The 15,623-nt window shown below is 43.4% G+C and overlaps 1 protein-coding gene and 1 non-coding gene across 2 annotated transcripts; one reads left to right on the forward strand and one right to left on the reverse strand.

Moving 5' to 3' along the window:
- Positions 1–555: 555 nt before the first annotated feature.
- Positions 556–5,406, reverse strand: tbx6 (T-box transcription factor 6). The gene is given in 9 exon segments (XM_046355133.1): positions 556–1,891; positions 2,478–2,775; positions 3,007–3,056; positions 3,165–3,235; positions 3,420–3,563; positions 3,857–4,124; positions 4,608–4,735; positions 4,737–4,822; positions 5,352–5,406. Coding segments are annotated over 9 exon segments (2,436 nt in total).
- trnat-ugu lies at positions 4,892–4,962 on the forward strand. Its single transcript has one exon. It is a non-coding gene; the product is annotated as a tRNA-Thr (tRNA).
- Positions 5,407–15,623: the final 10,217 nt, after the last annotated feature.

Genomic DNA, 15,623 nt, shown 5'->3' on the forward strand with positions numbered 1-15,623 from the left:
TAAGTCCAATTCAACAGTTTTTTTAGTTAGAAAAAAACAAAAAACAAAACATGGAACATGAAAATGTCACCATAGTTTGATGCACAGTAGGTCAACAAACTATCACACGGACAAAGTAAAAAAAAGAAATCTAATTATTTTCCAACAACTTCAACTAATGCTACACATAGGATCCTTAAAAGCGCTATACAATCTATACATTTGTATTTATTTATAATGAACACACTTGCTATCACAAAACAGTTTAGCAAAAGGCCACATTTCCAATTTCTGATGCATGTCATCTTCATAAATTACAACACTGGGGGCATTCGACGTTGCAGCCGACTTTAAAGGTTGATTTCCTGTTGACAACATCGCAGATGCATTCCAGATCTTACTGTACAATGCATGGATAGGTATTTAACATATCAGCTAACCACATCATATGATATAGCAAATTGACGGGCCAACTGCACAATCGATGACTTGGCACACAACCATTGGTTGATGCAATGGAACGCCTGCACATCATGTTGGGCTGGAACTCGACCATTACCTTCTATCTCCTCTACCTCAGAATACAGCCCTCCCACTCATATCCAGGTAGGACCCCTGAGCGTGGGTGTGGCCATGCTGGTGCTGCCTGTACATGTGCCTGAGAGGTATGGGGAAGGACGAGCGGGGGTCCTGACAGAGGCGCAGAGGATAGGAAGAGAAGGGGGGATAGAGGGCAGGGGGTGTGGAGGAGGAGGAGACACAGGATGAAAGAGAGGGATCCAGTGGAGGCAGGAGTGAGGGATGGTGAAGTACCATTTCTGGAAGATAGGGTGCGCCAGAGTTGAACTGGGAGAAGGAGCCAATCTCGGTGGGCGCTATCGGGGGGTAGGAGGAGGGCGTGGCGGTCTGGTTCTGGGGACATGCCGTTGGAGGGAGGGAGTGGTTGGTCAGGGAGAAGGGTGGGATGTGAGAAGAGGCAGAAGGCTGGAAAGAGGCGACGGACACAGAGGGAATGGTGGAACAGGAAGAGGGTTGGTAAACTGGATTAGGAAGGGAGGATGGGGGGTGAGTGAAGGAGGAAGGAAGAAAGGACGACCCAACAGAGGGAGCTTGGATCTGAGTCGGGATGGGAATAGACACTGCGGAGTGGACGGAGCCGGAGGAAACATTCGGAAGAGTCCAATTTTGAACTGAAGAGCAAGAAGAGAGGGATGAAGGGAGAGAGGGAAAGGGATAAGATAGAGGTGCGGAATGGGAAGAAAGAGAGTAAGGGAGAGAGGGAACGGGGTGTGATTGAGAAGTTGAGGGACTTGAGAGGTTGAAGAGAGACGGAGGGGTGGTTTGGATGACGTTGGAGAGAGGTAGGTTTGGGTAGGGGTATGCTGTGGGGTTAAAGACCAACAGAGGGGGAGTCTGGTTGGAGATGGGGACAGCTTGTAGAGCCTGGTTCGGGGGAGTGAGCATGGAATGGGTGGTCACCCCATTCTGCTGGATGGGTTGACAGGAGGGAGGAGGGAGTGATGGAAAAGAGGTATTTGTGGGTGTATGAGGACTGAGCAGGCCTTGCTGTGGGATGGATGGAAGGATGGATTGACAGGAGGTGGAGGACAGGAGAGGCTTGGGGGAGGACGAAGTGGAAATAGGCACGGTGGGGTAGGTGAAACTAGTTTGCTGAAGCGAGGGAGATGTGGGGGAGGAAGGGAGGGTAGGAGAAGAGGAGAGAATAGAGGGATAGTCAGTGGTGGCCATGGATGGATAATTAAAAGTAGAAGTGGGGGAGGGTTGGGAGATGGAGGGATCTGAGCAGTAGGAGGACGAAGACTGAGGATGAGGAGCAGGGTCAAAAGAGGAAGAACCAAGAGGAGTGGCTGGATATGTCCCATTGTAAGTGGAAAGACTCATAGTAACGGACCTGCAAGGTAAAAATAAAATACAAATCTCATTATTGCAACCTGCTGTGAATGTAACTGACATATAACAGCTGACCAAAGGTGTTGTACCAATGACTTGTTAATTATTTAAAGATATGGATGGGGTACATCTCAATACTCTAAAGTCTCTTTGTCTCCTCGTCTCCATCTGCACTCACTGACATTAAAGGAGGTTGCAGGTGAAATCCAGCAAAGTCCCCGTAGGCATCCTCGATCTCCGCATTGCTTTTATATAGCCAGGATTTTCATATCAGTGCAGATGAAGCATATATATTTTTAAATGTAACCTTTATTTAACCTAGGCAAGTCAGTTTAGAATAAATTATTATTTACATTGATGGCCTACCGGGGAACAGTGGGTTAAACTGCCTTTTTCAGGAGCAGAATGACAGATTTGCACCTTGTCAGCTCGGGGATTTGTTCCAGCAACCTTTTGGTTACTGGCCCAACGCTCTAACCACGAGGCTACCTGCCGCCCCAAAGAGCTAACCTTGGCCGCAGATCCTTACTTTAGACAATCAACATGCACCCATTGTGAACTTAAATGTCTATAAACCCAAAACTCACCTGTCCATCATTCCATCGGAGACTTTGTTGCCCGATGCATCTTGTGGCCCCTTGGTCATATCGGCTGTGATGTCAGTCATCTGGGAGGCAATGAAGGTTTGGCCCACCAGGTCTAGAGCCTGCTGCTGCTCTGGAACAGGGCTCTCCTGGAAAGGCGTTACGTTGGAGCCATACCCACACACAGACTCAGGGAGAGGGGGAAGGGATGGAAGAGATGCCAGGGCCAGGCTCTGGAGGTCAGAGGAGGAGGAGGAGTACTGAGACAGGAGCTCAGTGGAGTCACACGGGTCACAGCTCACTGAGAGAGAGGATAGAGGAAGTAGATAGAAAATAGGGGGACAGAAAAACAGAGTAAAATAGGATTTTAGTTGATCATTTTAAAAACAATAAACAAAGCATATGCATAAATCAAATCATCGAGGAGGACACACAAAATTGTCAGAAAAGCATCATCATTGCAATTAATGATTGTAGGATGGAAAAGGAATGAACAAGTTGAATGAAATTTGAGTCATGTTATTAAACTCACCAATATCTAGAGGTTCATTTAGCTTCCGCTTTTGCCTCACGTCCCTCTGTCTGGAAGAACATTAAAATATAGATAGGTGAGTGTATGTGTGAAATATTAGTGTGTGTGGATGTGCGTGCATGTGTGTGTGCGTGCATGTGTGTCTGTGTGTGCTATACCTTTTGCTATTCATGCCATCCTCTCTAAAGCCCTTAGCGAAGGGATTGGATTGGATCTTCAGTTCAGTGATCTGCCAATCAGTCACACAGTCAGTAACCATTATGAGAAGAATTGAAAGTATTGTATATTAGAAGTGTATAAAAACATTCTCTGAGAAACTATAATATCTTTTACCCATTTGATATTTTATGCATATATACTGTCACTCATTCTCTCTCTCTCTCACACACACCCTTCACCCTCCCTTCCCTTACTTTATTGTTCTGGTAGGCGGTGACGGTAAGGAACTGGGTCTCTGGGAAGATGAAGGAGTGTTGCCCTCCCCCCCACCTCAGCACGTCCCTGGCCTCAATCACGTGTACCCGTGGCTGGTAACGGTGGAGGGAGTGGAGGATGATCTACGAGAAAGAAGAGAGAGCGAGGAAGGAAGAATGTCATGATTATTGTCATTATAGAAAGTTGGGTATGACATGATCATTTTTGTTTTTAAGAAATAGATACACCAAGATTAACACCTATAAAACACACACACACACAACACACACACATCAACCACCCCTCCCACACACAAACACAACACACACACATCAACCACCCCTCCCACACACAAACACAACACACACACATCAACCCCCCCCCCACACACACACACACACTCACTGTCATACTTTCTTTCTCCCACTATACTCACATATCCCTGTGTGTCCAGCGTGTTGTTGGTGAGCTTGGCGCGGTGGAAGGAGATGCTCCTGCTCTGCCAGTGGGCACCCGTGGCTGGCGAGTCTGGGTGGATAAACACCCGGTCGGGTAAGCGGGCCTCAGCGCCACCCACAACCTGCCAGGTGTCGCCCTGGAAGCGGTAGCGAGAGGTGTCCATGGCCACCATATCCAGCAGCAGGATGTAGCGCAGCGCCGGGTTCAGGCCTGACAGCTTTACCCTCAGCTGGGGGAACATCCGCCTTGGAGGAGGGAGGAAAGAGTGGACGAAGGGAGACAGAAATCAGAGAATAAGAGGGAAAGATAAAGGTTTTATTACACAAATGTATTACACAATTTTAGAAGCATTACAAAGTATCAATGGCAGCTAGGCTGAATTATTTGATTAAATTTACACATTACATTAGAAGAGAAGAAAAGATGGAGAGAGAAAGAAGAAAAGGGAAAGAAAGAGAGAGGTTGCACAGGAGAAGGAGACAAAGGGGGAAGAAAGAAATAGATATAAGGAATGGAGTGAGATAGAGAGAAAGAAACAGAAGGCTGAGAGAGAGAGAAAGAAATAAGAAGTGGGAGAGAGAGAGAGATTGATAAATATAATCATTTTGAGAAGGCATTTCCCAGTAAATGAATTTCCTTTATTCATCTTTGACCTTTTAGCAGTGGAGATACATTTAAATCAAATTGAAAAAAAATCGCAACATGGCTCACAGATGGACAGCACTCACCTGCCCTTCTTGGTGATGATCATCTCTGTGCCCACGGAGCAGAAATGTTTCCACAGTGAACCGTTCTCCAGCTCCATCTTGACGCTGTCCTGCTGGCCTTTACAGGTTGGCTCGCTGGGGGCGGGGGGGTGGGGCCAGAGGGTGAGAGGGCATGGCCCCGGCAGCCATGTCATAGGAGGAGGGGTAGAGGGGCATGTGGGCAGGAGGTTCCCTATCTGGTAGGGGGCGTATAATTATAATTAATTAGCTTCAGTTAGTTACCACAATAAGTAAATAAGTAATGGGGTTCTGTAGCTCAGTTGGTAGAGCATGGCGCTTGTAACGCCAGGGTAGTGGGTTCGATCCCCCGGGACCACCCATACGTAGAATGTATGCACACATGACTGTAAGTCGCTTTGGATAAAAGCGTCTGCTAAATGGCATATATTATTATTATTATTATTATTAATTCCAATCCTGAGTTTGGTGTTGATCAATGACCATTTTGGCATTGAGATAAGCATTACCACATAATATTAACACTCTGACATTCATACTAATACATTTGATCAGATCTTATCATAAAACAATGGTAACGATTGACACAAGGTCAACTTTAACCATGATCTGAATTGGACTGGGTAATTATGACAGTATTTCAAAGGATTAACCATGAATTGTAAAGCACCACATGACATGCACAACACACTCCGATGCTTTCTCTCAAATACACATTGACACAGACAGACAGACGCACACACTCACCTCTATAGTAGCAGTCTCCCACTCGTTGGTGCCCAAGGGCCAAACTGGGGTACATCTCCACACTCAGCATCTCTTCGTTCTCGCTATACCTCTCTTTCTCTCCTTTTCCTCTCCCTTGCTCAGTAACTCACTCTATTTCTCTCTTTCTCTCTGTCCATTTACTGCCAATCAGTGTGTTTGTTCTCCAGTGCGATTTGTCCTTGATGTTTCGATCTTGTCCTTGTAGTAATTCTCAGAGTTTTCTTTTTGGCTATGGTATTACTTCTTTTTTTCTCCTTCACTGTTGTCTGTCTTGTCCCTCTCTCTTTCTCTTCTTTAAGTGTCCCTCTCGCTCAGGGCCTATGTGTTATATAGGTGAGTGAGGCTTCACACGTCGGGCCAAATGGTTTTCACACTTCCTTCTTTTTAACTCTCCCTAGGACCAACCTGCAGGCTGCAGGCCCCCTCTCTGTTCTCATTCTCTAAACAGACAGCTGACCAACACAAAAACAGCACAGAGCAGCGTGTTTACATCAAGAAATAAGGGCAGTTATAGACACACACACACACAATATATACACACAGTACCAGTCAAAAGTTTAGACACCTACTCATTCAAGGGTTTTTCTTTATTTTTAGAAAAAATAAATTGTAGAATAATAGTGAAGACATCAAAACTATGAAACAACAAGCAGTAGGCAAAAAAAGTGTTCAACAAATCAAAATAGAATTTATATTTGAGATTCTTCCAAGAAGCCACCCTTTGCCTTGATGACAGCTTTGCACACTCTTGGCATTCTCTCAACCAGCTTCATGAGGCCACCAGGAATGCATTTCAATTGACAGGTGTGCCTTGTTAATTTGTGGAATTGATTTCCTTCTTAATGCGTTTGAGCCGATCAGTTGTGTTGTGACAAAGTAGAAATAGCCCTATTTGGTAAAAGACCAAGTCCATATTATGATGAGAACAGCTCAAATAAGTAAAGAGAAACAACATGAATGTCAGTCAATCTGGAAAATGTCAAGAACATTTAAGGTTTCTTCATGTGCAGTCACAAAAACTATCAAGCTCTATGATGAAACTAGCTCTCATGAGGACCATCACAGGAAAGGAAGACCCAGAGTTACCTCTGCTGCAGAGCATAAGTTCATTAGAGTTACCAGACTCAGATATTGCAGCCCAAATAGATGCTTCAAAGAGTTCAAGTAACAGACACATCAACATCAACTGTTCAGAGGAGACAGTGTGAATCAGGCCTTCATGGTCGAATTATTGCAAAGAAACCACCACTAAAGGACACCAATAAGAATAGACTTTCTAGGGACAAGAAACTGATCTGATGAGTCCAAATTTGAGATTTTTGGTTCCAAACGCTGTGTCTTTGTGAGACGGATGATCTCTGCACGTGTGGTTCCCATCGTGAAGCATGGAGGAGGAGGTATGATGGTGTGGAGATGCTTTACTAGTGACACTGTCAGTGATTTATTTAGAATTAAAGTCACATTCTTTTGCAAATTTAGTAAAACAGAAATACCTTATTTACATAAGTATTCAGACCCTTTGCTTTGAGACTTGAAATTGAGTTCAGGTGCATCCTGTTTCCATTGATCATCCTTGAGATGTTTCTTCAACTAGATTGGAGTCAACTTGTGGTAAATTCAATTGATTGGACATGACTCTGAAAGGTACAGACCTGTCTATATAAGATCACATAGTTGACTGCGTGTCAGAGCAAAAACCAAACCATGAATTGTCCGTAGAGCTCCGAGACAGGATTGTGTCAAGGCACAGACCTGGGGAACGGTACCAAAACATTTCTGCAGCATTAAAAGTCCCCAAGAACAGCATGACCTCCGTCATTCTTAAATGGAAAAAGTTTGGAACCACCAAGACTCTTCCTAGAGCTGGAAGCCACGGCCAAACTGAGAAATCGGGGGAGAAGTGCCTTGGTCAGGGAGGTGACCAAGAATACGATGGTCACTCTGACAGAGCTCTAGACTTCCTCTGTGGAGATGGGAGAACCTTCCAGATGGAGAACCATCTCTGTAGCACTCCACCAATCAGACCTTTATGGTAGAGTGGTCAGATGGAAGCCACCCCTCAATAAAAGGCACGTGACATCCTGCTTGGAGTTTGTCAAAAGGAACCTAAAGACTCTCAGACCATGAGAAACAAGATTATCTGGTCTGATGAAACCAAGAATGAACTCTTTGGCCTGAATGCCAAGTGTCACGTCTGGAGGAAACCTGGCACCATCCCTATGGTGAAGCATGGTGGTGGCAGCATCATGCTGTGGATGTGTTTTTCAGGGGAAGGGACTGGGAGACTAGTCAGTATCAAGGCAAAGATGAATGGAGCAAAGTACAGAGAGATCCTTGATGAAAACCTGCTCAACAGCCTTCAGGACCTCAGACTGGGGTGAAGGTTCAACTTCCAATAGGACAACTACCCTAAGCACAGCCAAGAAAACGCAGGAGTAGCTTTGGTACAACTTTCTGAATGGGAGAAACTCCCCAAATACAGGTGTGCCAATCTTTTAGCATCATACCCAAGACTCAATGCTGTAATTGCTGCCAAAGGTGCTTCAACAAAGTACTGAGTAAAGGGTCTGAATACTTGTGTAAATGTCATATTTTTGTTTTGTATTTTTTTATTTACTCTAAAAACCTGTCATTATGGGGTATTGTGTGTAGTTTGATTGGGGGGAAAAGTCTGTAACCTAACAACATGTGGAATAGTCAAGGGGTCTGAATACTTTCAGAAGGCACTGTATATATACACTACATGACCAAAGTATGTGGACACCTGCTTGTCAAACGTCTCATTCCAAAATCATGGGCAATAATATGGAGTTGGTCCCCCCCTTTGCTGCTATAACAGACTCTACTCTTCTGGGAAGGCTTTCCACTAGTTGTTTAGAACATTGCTTTGTAGATTTGCTTCCATTCAGCCACAAGAGCATTAGTAAGGTTGGGCGATTCAATTATCTCCACAAACCATTACTCTGGCTTTCTGCACGGGGGCATTGTCATTTTGAAACAGGAAAGGGTGTTCCCCAAACTGTTGCCACAAAGTTAGAAGCACAGAATCGTCTAGAAAGTCATTGCATGCTGTCGTGTTAAGATTTCCCCTCACTGAAACAAAGGGGCCTAGCCCGAACCATGAAAAACATCACCAGACCATTTTTCCTCCTCCACCAATCTTACCAGTTGGCACTATGCATTGGGGCAGGTAGCGTTCTCCTGGCATCCGTCAAACCCAGTTTCATCCGTTGGACTGCCAGATGGTGAAGCGTGATTCCTCACTCCAGAGAACGCATTTCCACTGCTCCAGAGTCCAATGACGGCGAGCATAACAATACTACAGCCGATGAACAGTTATTGGGCTTCCAGAGGTAGTTTGGAACTTGGTAGTGAGTGTTACAACCGAGGACAGAATTTTTTTACACGCATACACACTTTAGCACTCGGTGGTCCCGTAATGTAAGCTTGTGTGGCTTACCACATTGTAGACGTTTCCACTTCCCAATAAGAGCACTTACAGTTGACCGTGGCAGCTCTAGCAGAACAGAAATTTGACACACTGACTTGTTGGAAAGGTGGCATTCTATGACGGTGCCACATTGAAAGTCACTGAGCTCTTCAGTAAGGCCATTCTACTGGCATTGTTTGTCTATGGAGATTGCTGTGTGCTCGATGTTATACAACTGTCAGCAACGGGTGTGGCTGAAATAGCCGAATCCACTCATTTGAATGGGTGTCCACATACAGTTGAAGTCGTAAATTTACATAAACCTTAACATGAGTTTAAATGCATTTGGCTTTCACAATTCCTGACATTTAATCCGAGTACAAATTCCCTGTCTTATTTTAAGGATGTGGAATGACAGAATAATAGTAGAGAGTTATTAGAGAGTAGAGAATTATTTTTTCAGCTTTTATTTCTTTCATCACATTCCCAGTGGGTCAGAAGTTTACATACACTTTTTTTCAAATGTTCTATAGGATTGAGGTCAGGGCTTTGTGATGGCCACTCCAATACCTTGACTTTGTTGTCCTTAAGCCATTTTGCCACAACTTTGGAAGTATGCTTGGGGTCATTGTCCATTTGGAAGAATCATTTGCGACCAAGCTTTAACTGATGTCTTGAGATGTTGCTTCAATATATCCACATCATTTTCCATCCTTATGATGGCATTTATTTTGTCAAGTGCACCAGTCCTTCCTACAGCAAAGCACCCCCACTACATGATGCTCCCACCCCCCTGTTTCACGGTTGGGATGGTGTTCTTCGGGTTGCAAGCTTCCCCCTTTTCCCTCCAAACATAACGATGGCCAAACAGTTCTATTTTTGTTTCATCAGACCAGAGGACATTTCTCCAAAAACTATGAGCTTTGTCCCCATGTGCAGTTGCAAACCGTAGTCTGGCATTTTTACGGCGGTTTTGGAGCAGTGGCTTCTTCCTTGCTGAGAGGCCTTTCAGGTTATGTCGATATAGGACTTGTTTTACTGTGGATATAGATATTTTTGTACCTGTTTCCTCCATCATATTCACAGGGTCATTTGCTGTTGTTCTGGGAATGATTTGCACTTTTAACACCAAACTACTTTCATCTCTAGGAGACTGCTTCTCCTTCCTGAACGGTATGATGGCTGTGTGGTCCCATGGTGTTCATAATTGCATTCTATTGTTTGTACAGATGAACGTGGTAGCTTCTGGCATTTGGAAATGGCTCCCAAAGATGAACTAGACTTGTGGAGGTCTGCTATTTTTTTGTGAGGTCTTGGCTGATTTCTTTTGATTTTCCCATGATGTCAAACAAAGAGGCACAGAGTTTGAAGGTAGGCCTTGAAATACATCCACAGGTACACCTCCAATTGGCTCAAATGATGTCAATTAGCCTATCAGAATCTTCTAAAGCCATTACAAATGTCTGGAATTTTCTAAGCTGTTTAAAGGCACAGTCAACTTAGTCTATGTACACTTTTGACCCACTGGAATTGTGATACAGTGAATTATAAGTGAAATAATCTGTCTGTAAACAATTGTTGGAAAAACTTACTTGTGTCATGCACAAAATAGATGTCCTAACCAACTTGCAAAAACTATAGTTTGTTACAAAACATTTGTGGAGTGGTTGAAAAACAAGGTTTAATGACTCCAACCTAAGTGTATGTAAACTTCCGACTTCAACTGTATTTTGGTGTATATAGTGTATGTATATCATTTTTTTATCGTCATACTTTGTCAATACTGAAATATTAACTTGGTTGTCATCTTATATGTATTTGTGACATGCATACAGCCCCTGAAATGTCTCTCACCTCTGTGCCTTAATCCATCTGTCAAAAGGGTTTTCACAGTAAAAGGACAGATATCACTGACATTAGTACCAATACTTTTCCTGAGTGATGAACCAGCAGTTAACATGTTTTCAGATTCAGAGTGTTTAATAGTCACATGTACAGAGGTGCAGGTGTAATTGCAGGGTAACAGCGAATAGCTTTAGGCTGTTGATGGGGAGGGAATAACCATTGGGGGGGGTGGGGGCCAAGTTAAATAACAACAAGAATCAAAATGATCTATAATATACTGCCCATCACTGTCAACCCCCCCATCACACACATGCCTATATTGGGGGGCTACTGGCGGGTTCCCTGTGGTCATTTGATTGCTTTAATTCTTCTTCTCTGGGACTCCCTGTCACCCTCTCCCAGTAGGAGACCAGGGGTCGTATGCAGGTGGAAGACTTGGACAGAGGCAGTTTGGTCCTGGGCTGCCAGTTTGGTCTTTACATAAACAAGGATGTCTAGAATTCTCTAGAATTCTAAAAAGAAGCATGGTGTAAGAATTGAAATTTGTGAAATAATCAATAGCCGCACACTGATGAACGTTTCAGCTGATTTACAACGGTTTTCCGATTGTCTTCATCAGAACTAAATTCAAAGCATTTGTTTGCTAGTTCAATTAATGGTTAATTAATGCTTGGTTATTAATAGCTGTAATAACAATGGAGGTGATATCAGTTATGCTCAGAAATGCAGTCCATACATTTCCATAGATGCAGTTCGACATTTGCTGATTTAACAGAATCACAGCACATTCCTCAGGTAAATTTAGTGAGTGCTGGTTAGACAGGGGTTAAATTGATATTTGAAGGTGTTGAACTGTCATCATAACAGTTTTGCATTCCATTGTAATTTTGGACCGAAATCTATTTTCAGTATGATCCTCAATTTGACCTGTTTTAGTATTTTACAACAGAGTAACTTCTTGTCAACATTCATCCATGCTGATTTATCCATGATTCGTTGAATATATACTGAACAAAAATATAAATGCAACATGCAACATGCAACAATTTCAATGATTTGAACGAGTTACAGTTCCTATAAGGAAATCAATCAATTGAAATAAATAAATGAGGCCCTAATCTATGGAACTCACAGAAGTTGCACACATGGTGAACAGTATTTATAGCCTAGGGTCCGGAATTTTTTTATAAATGCATTTCATGCAATTCTGCTTCATTTTACATGACTGGAGAATTTGGCCAAATATTTTTTAATGCCGCACACATGATCGAAATGGCAGGCTACTTTGACACTGACAAACTGAGAACCTGAGATTAACAAAAATGACCTTGTCTTGAATCAATCATTAGCCTAGGCCTAGGTGTGTGGAGACACATGCAGTATTGTAGGCTTCAATAGTTCTAAAAAGGCTTTCCAGTTTCAAACTCACCCAATGACGAGCAGCTCACTGGCTGGTGATCTCTTGTAAAAAATATTTTGTAAAACAATATTTGGAAGTTGATCAAATATTTTGGTAGCCTATATTTTAGAGTCTTCTATTTTCATTAGGAGACATTTGCTTTCCATCCGGTGTTTTCCCTCGATTGTATTTGAAATATTGCTAAAGGCCTGTTTTGTCTGCGTGCTGTTTTTTTCACTGATGATTTGCGTGTGTTCACGAATGTAGGCTATTCCTTCTTATTGGGCTACAATCCACAGCTGGGCTATTTAAAAAAAAGAAGCTATTGATAATATGTGGCTAAATTATAGGCTTTCTCATGGTGTACAGTAGTGGAATATTCTGAATGATTCCATTTATTTCTGAACAGACAGCAGTAATTCTTTGGAAAATGTATTTTCATTTATAAGTGATGCTCGCAGTTCCTTCAGAACCCTTCAGGCGGCTATGATTCTATTAGAAAACAAATTACCTGCAACGCTGGAGAGATGAGAGTTGCAGGGCTCATGTCTATCAGGGCAGAGAGGGAGAGAGATCATAAAAAGGGAATCTCATTCTAATTGAGAGAGAGAGAGAGAGAGAGAGAGATACTGGCATGCTTCTCACAAGGCCACTGCCACGCGTTGGTCTCAAACATAGGTTACAATGTTGCTCAAACCAGAAACCCGGGCCGCACAACCCTAATCAACTCTTAGAATACTAGGCCCATGCTGAAAATCGACTTTTCACATTACGTTTGATCATTTTTACTGTAATTTTTGCATTGCAAAAAGTGAAGGAAAAAAGTCATGCAACGAAAGATACCGGATCTGGCCAAATATCTTGCGGAAAAATTGTCCAAAACAAAAAGGAGCCGGATCCTGTTCTGGCAGGATCTGGCTCAAATTAAGCACGTGCTCAAATACAGGTAAAAGCCAAACTAATGTGGTTCAGTTGGTTCGTTGTGTGTTTTATTCCTGCATGACAAAGTATATTCACTCAAGTAAGTCACTGGATAAAAGCGTCTGCTAAGTGCATATACCCCCGTTATGACTAAAATGAACTCATTTTTACGTCTTTATTGGCTTTTAATCAAATCAGGTTGTTACCATCTGTGTTCACCCTGAACGTGTTAACTCTGAAGGTAACAGTAAACGCAGATGACAAATGTCAAATAAAAAGCAAATAGATAAAAAATAGGAATGAAATCTAGTCACAAAGGGGCTAAGTAACAGACATTCATGGCAGGCCAGAGTAACACATTTAGGGGGGAAAGGGAGGGAGAGGCTGAATGTTGTTGTAGTTGTTGTTTTTCTTGTCCATTTGTGGGGGGTTGGAGAGAGGGATGAAAGGCAGCCAGTGGGGTGGAAGGGAAGTGGAGGTGAGAAGTGAGGACACCTCGCCTGTCTGCCACAGAGGGGGTGGGGAGTGGGGAGCGGGGAGCGAGGTCATTACCCATGTTGCGGGGGGGAGGGGTTAATGTGTTTATGGGCCGACAGGTGTGATGGGGCACTTTGGTACCAGGCTTCCATTATCAGTAATGATGGGGATCTTTCCCTCTGTAGGTTCTGTTCAGGACTACTATAGAGAGAGTTGTTGGTATTGTGTACTGTAGCCTGTGTTTGTTTAGTGTTGTTCTATAGCCATTACCACAACCTCGATCTTTCCCTCTGTGGGTTCTGTTCAGGTCTACTAGAGTGAGTTGTTGGTATTGTGTACTGTAGCCTGTGTTTGTTTAGTGTTGTTCTATAGCCAATACCACACCCCCCCCCCACCCTTGTCATGTATGTGCAAAATGCTTTTGGCATCCACAGCTGTAGTGTGTGTCGTTCTGTGTGTTTGTGTGTTACTGCACCAGCCTCTTCTCTCACCACCACCATGTGCTTTGTAAGCCTTATTTTCTTATTTCATAGTTTATTTCTGTATTGAAAGTATCGGAAATTCAGGGTGGATCAAGCGTCTCAGAGTAGGAGTAATTCTAAATCAGGTCAGGGCTACGTGCAGGCCAGTCAAGTTCTTCCACACGATCTCGACAAACTTTTCCTGTATGGATCTCACTTTGTGCAAGGGGGAGTTGTCATGCTGAAACAGGAAAGGGTGTTCCCCAAACTGTTGTCACAAAGTTGGAAACATTCTAGAATCATCTAGAATGTCATTGTATGCTGTAGCGTTAAGATTTCCCTTCACTGGAACTAAGGGGCCTAGTCTGAACCATGAAAACAGCCCCAGACCATTATTCCTCCTTCACCAAACATTTCCCCTGCTCCAGAGTCCAATGGCGATGAGCTTTACACCAGTCCAGCCGATGCTTGGCATTGCGATCTTAGGCTTGTGTGCAGCTGCTTGGCAATGGAAACCCATTTCATGACACTCCCTGATGAACAGTTCTTGTGCTGACATTGCTTTCAGTGGCAGCTTGGAACTCAGTAGTGAGTGTTGCAACCAGGACAGACAATTTTTTACGTTCTTCGTGCTTCAGCGGTCCCATCCTGTGTGCTTGTGTTGCCTACCACTTTGCGGCTGAGCTATTTTTGCTCTCAGACTGGGGCAGCTCAAGCAGGGCCGACATTTTATCAACTGACTTGTGCCACGTTCTTCAGTAACATTTGTCTATGGAGATTACATTGCTGTGTGCTCAAGTTTATACACCTGTCAGCAATGGGTGTGGCTGAAATAGCCAAATCCATCAATTTAAAGGGGTGTCCACATTTGTGTGTGTGTATATATTATTATATTTTCTCCCTGAACAAGGCAGTTAACCCACTGTTCCTAGGCCGTCATTGTAAGTAAGAATTTGTTCTTAACTGACTTGCCCAGTTATACTGTATACTGTATATCTCTCTGGTCACCACCAAAACCAATTCTTCCTTTGGCCACCTCTCCTTCCAGTTCTCTGCTGCCAATGGCTGGAACGAACTACAAGAATCTCTGAAACTGGAAACACTTATCTCCCTCACTAGCTTTAAGCACCAGCGGTCAGAGCAGCTCACAGATTACTGCACCTATACATAGCCCATCTATAATTTAGCCCAAACAACTACCTCTTCCCGTACTGTATTTATTTATTTAGCTCCTTTGCACCCCATTATTTCTACTTTGCACATTCTTCCACTGAAAATCTACCATTCCAGTGTTTTACTTGCTATATTTTATTTACTTCACCATCATGGCCTCTTTTTTGCCTTTACCTCCCTAATCTCACTTCATTTGCTCACATCGTATATAGACTTATTTTTCTACTGTATTATTGACTGTATGTTTGTTTTACTCCATGTGTAACTCTGTGTTGTTGTATGTGTCAAACTGCTTTGCTTTATCTTGGCCAGGTCACAATTGTAAATGAGAACTTGTTCTCAACTTGCCTACCTGGTTAAATAAAGGTGAAATAAAAAATAAAAAATAAAAATAAAACTCTGTTCCTCCTCGTGGTGTGCCACGGTGATCCCTTTATGTGGCCTGCACGGTTGGTTGGCACTCTCCCCTAATTACCTCTACTTGGAGCAGTCAGAGTCGGGGTGCCCAGCCCAAGTACTCCCAGCAGAGGGAGCCAACGTCGCGG

The sequence above is a fragment of the Oncorhynchus gorbuscha genome, linkage group LG07 (genome assembly GCF_021184085.1).
Source record: "Oncorhynchus gorbuscha isolate QuinsamMale2020 ecotype Even-year linkage group LG07, OgorEven_v1.0, whole genome shotgun sequence".
NCBI classification, from domain to species: domain Eukaryota; kingdom Metazoa; phylum Chordata; class Actinopteri; order Salmoniformes; family Salmonidae; genus Oncorhynchus; species Oncorhynchus gorbuscha.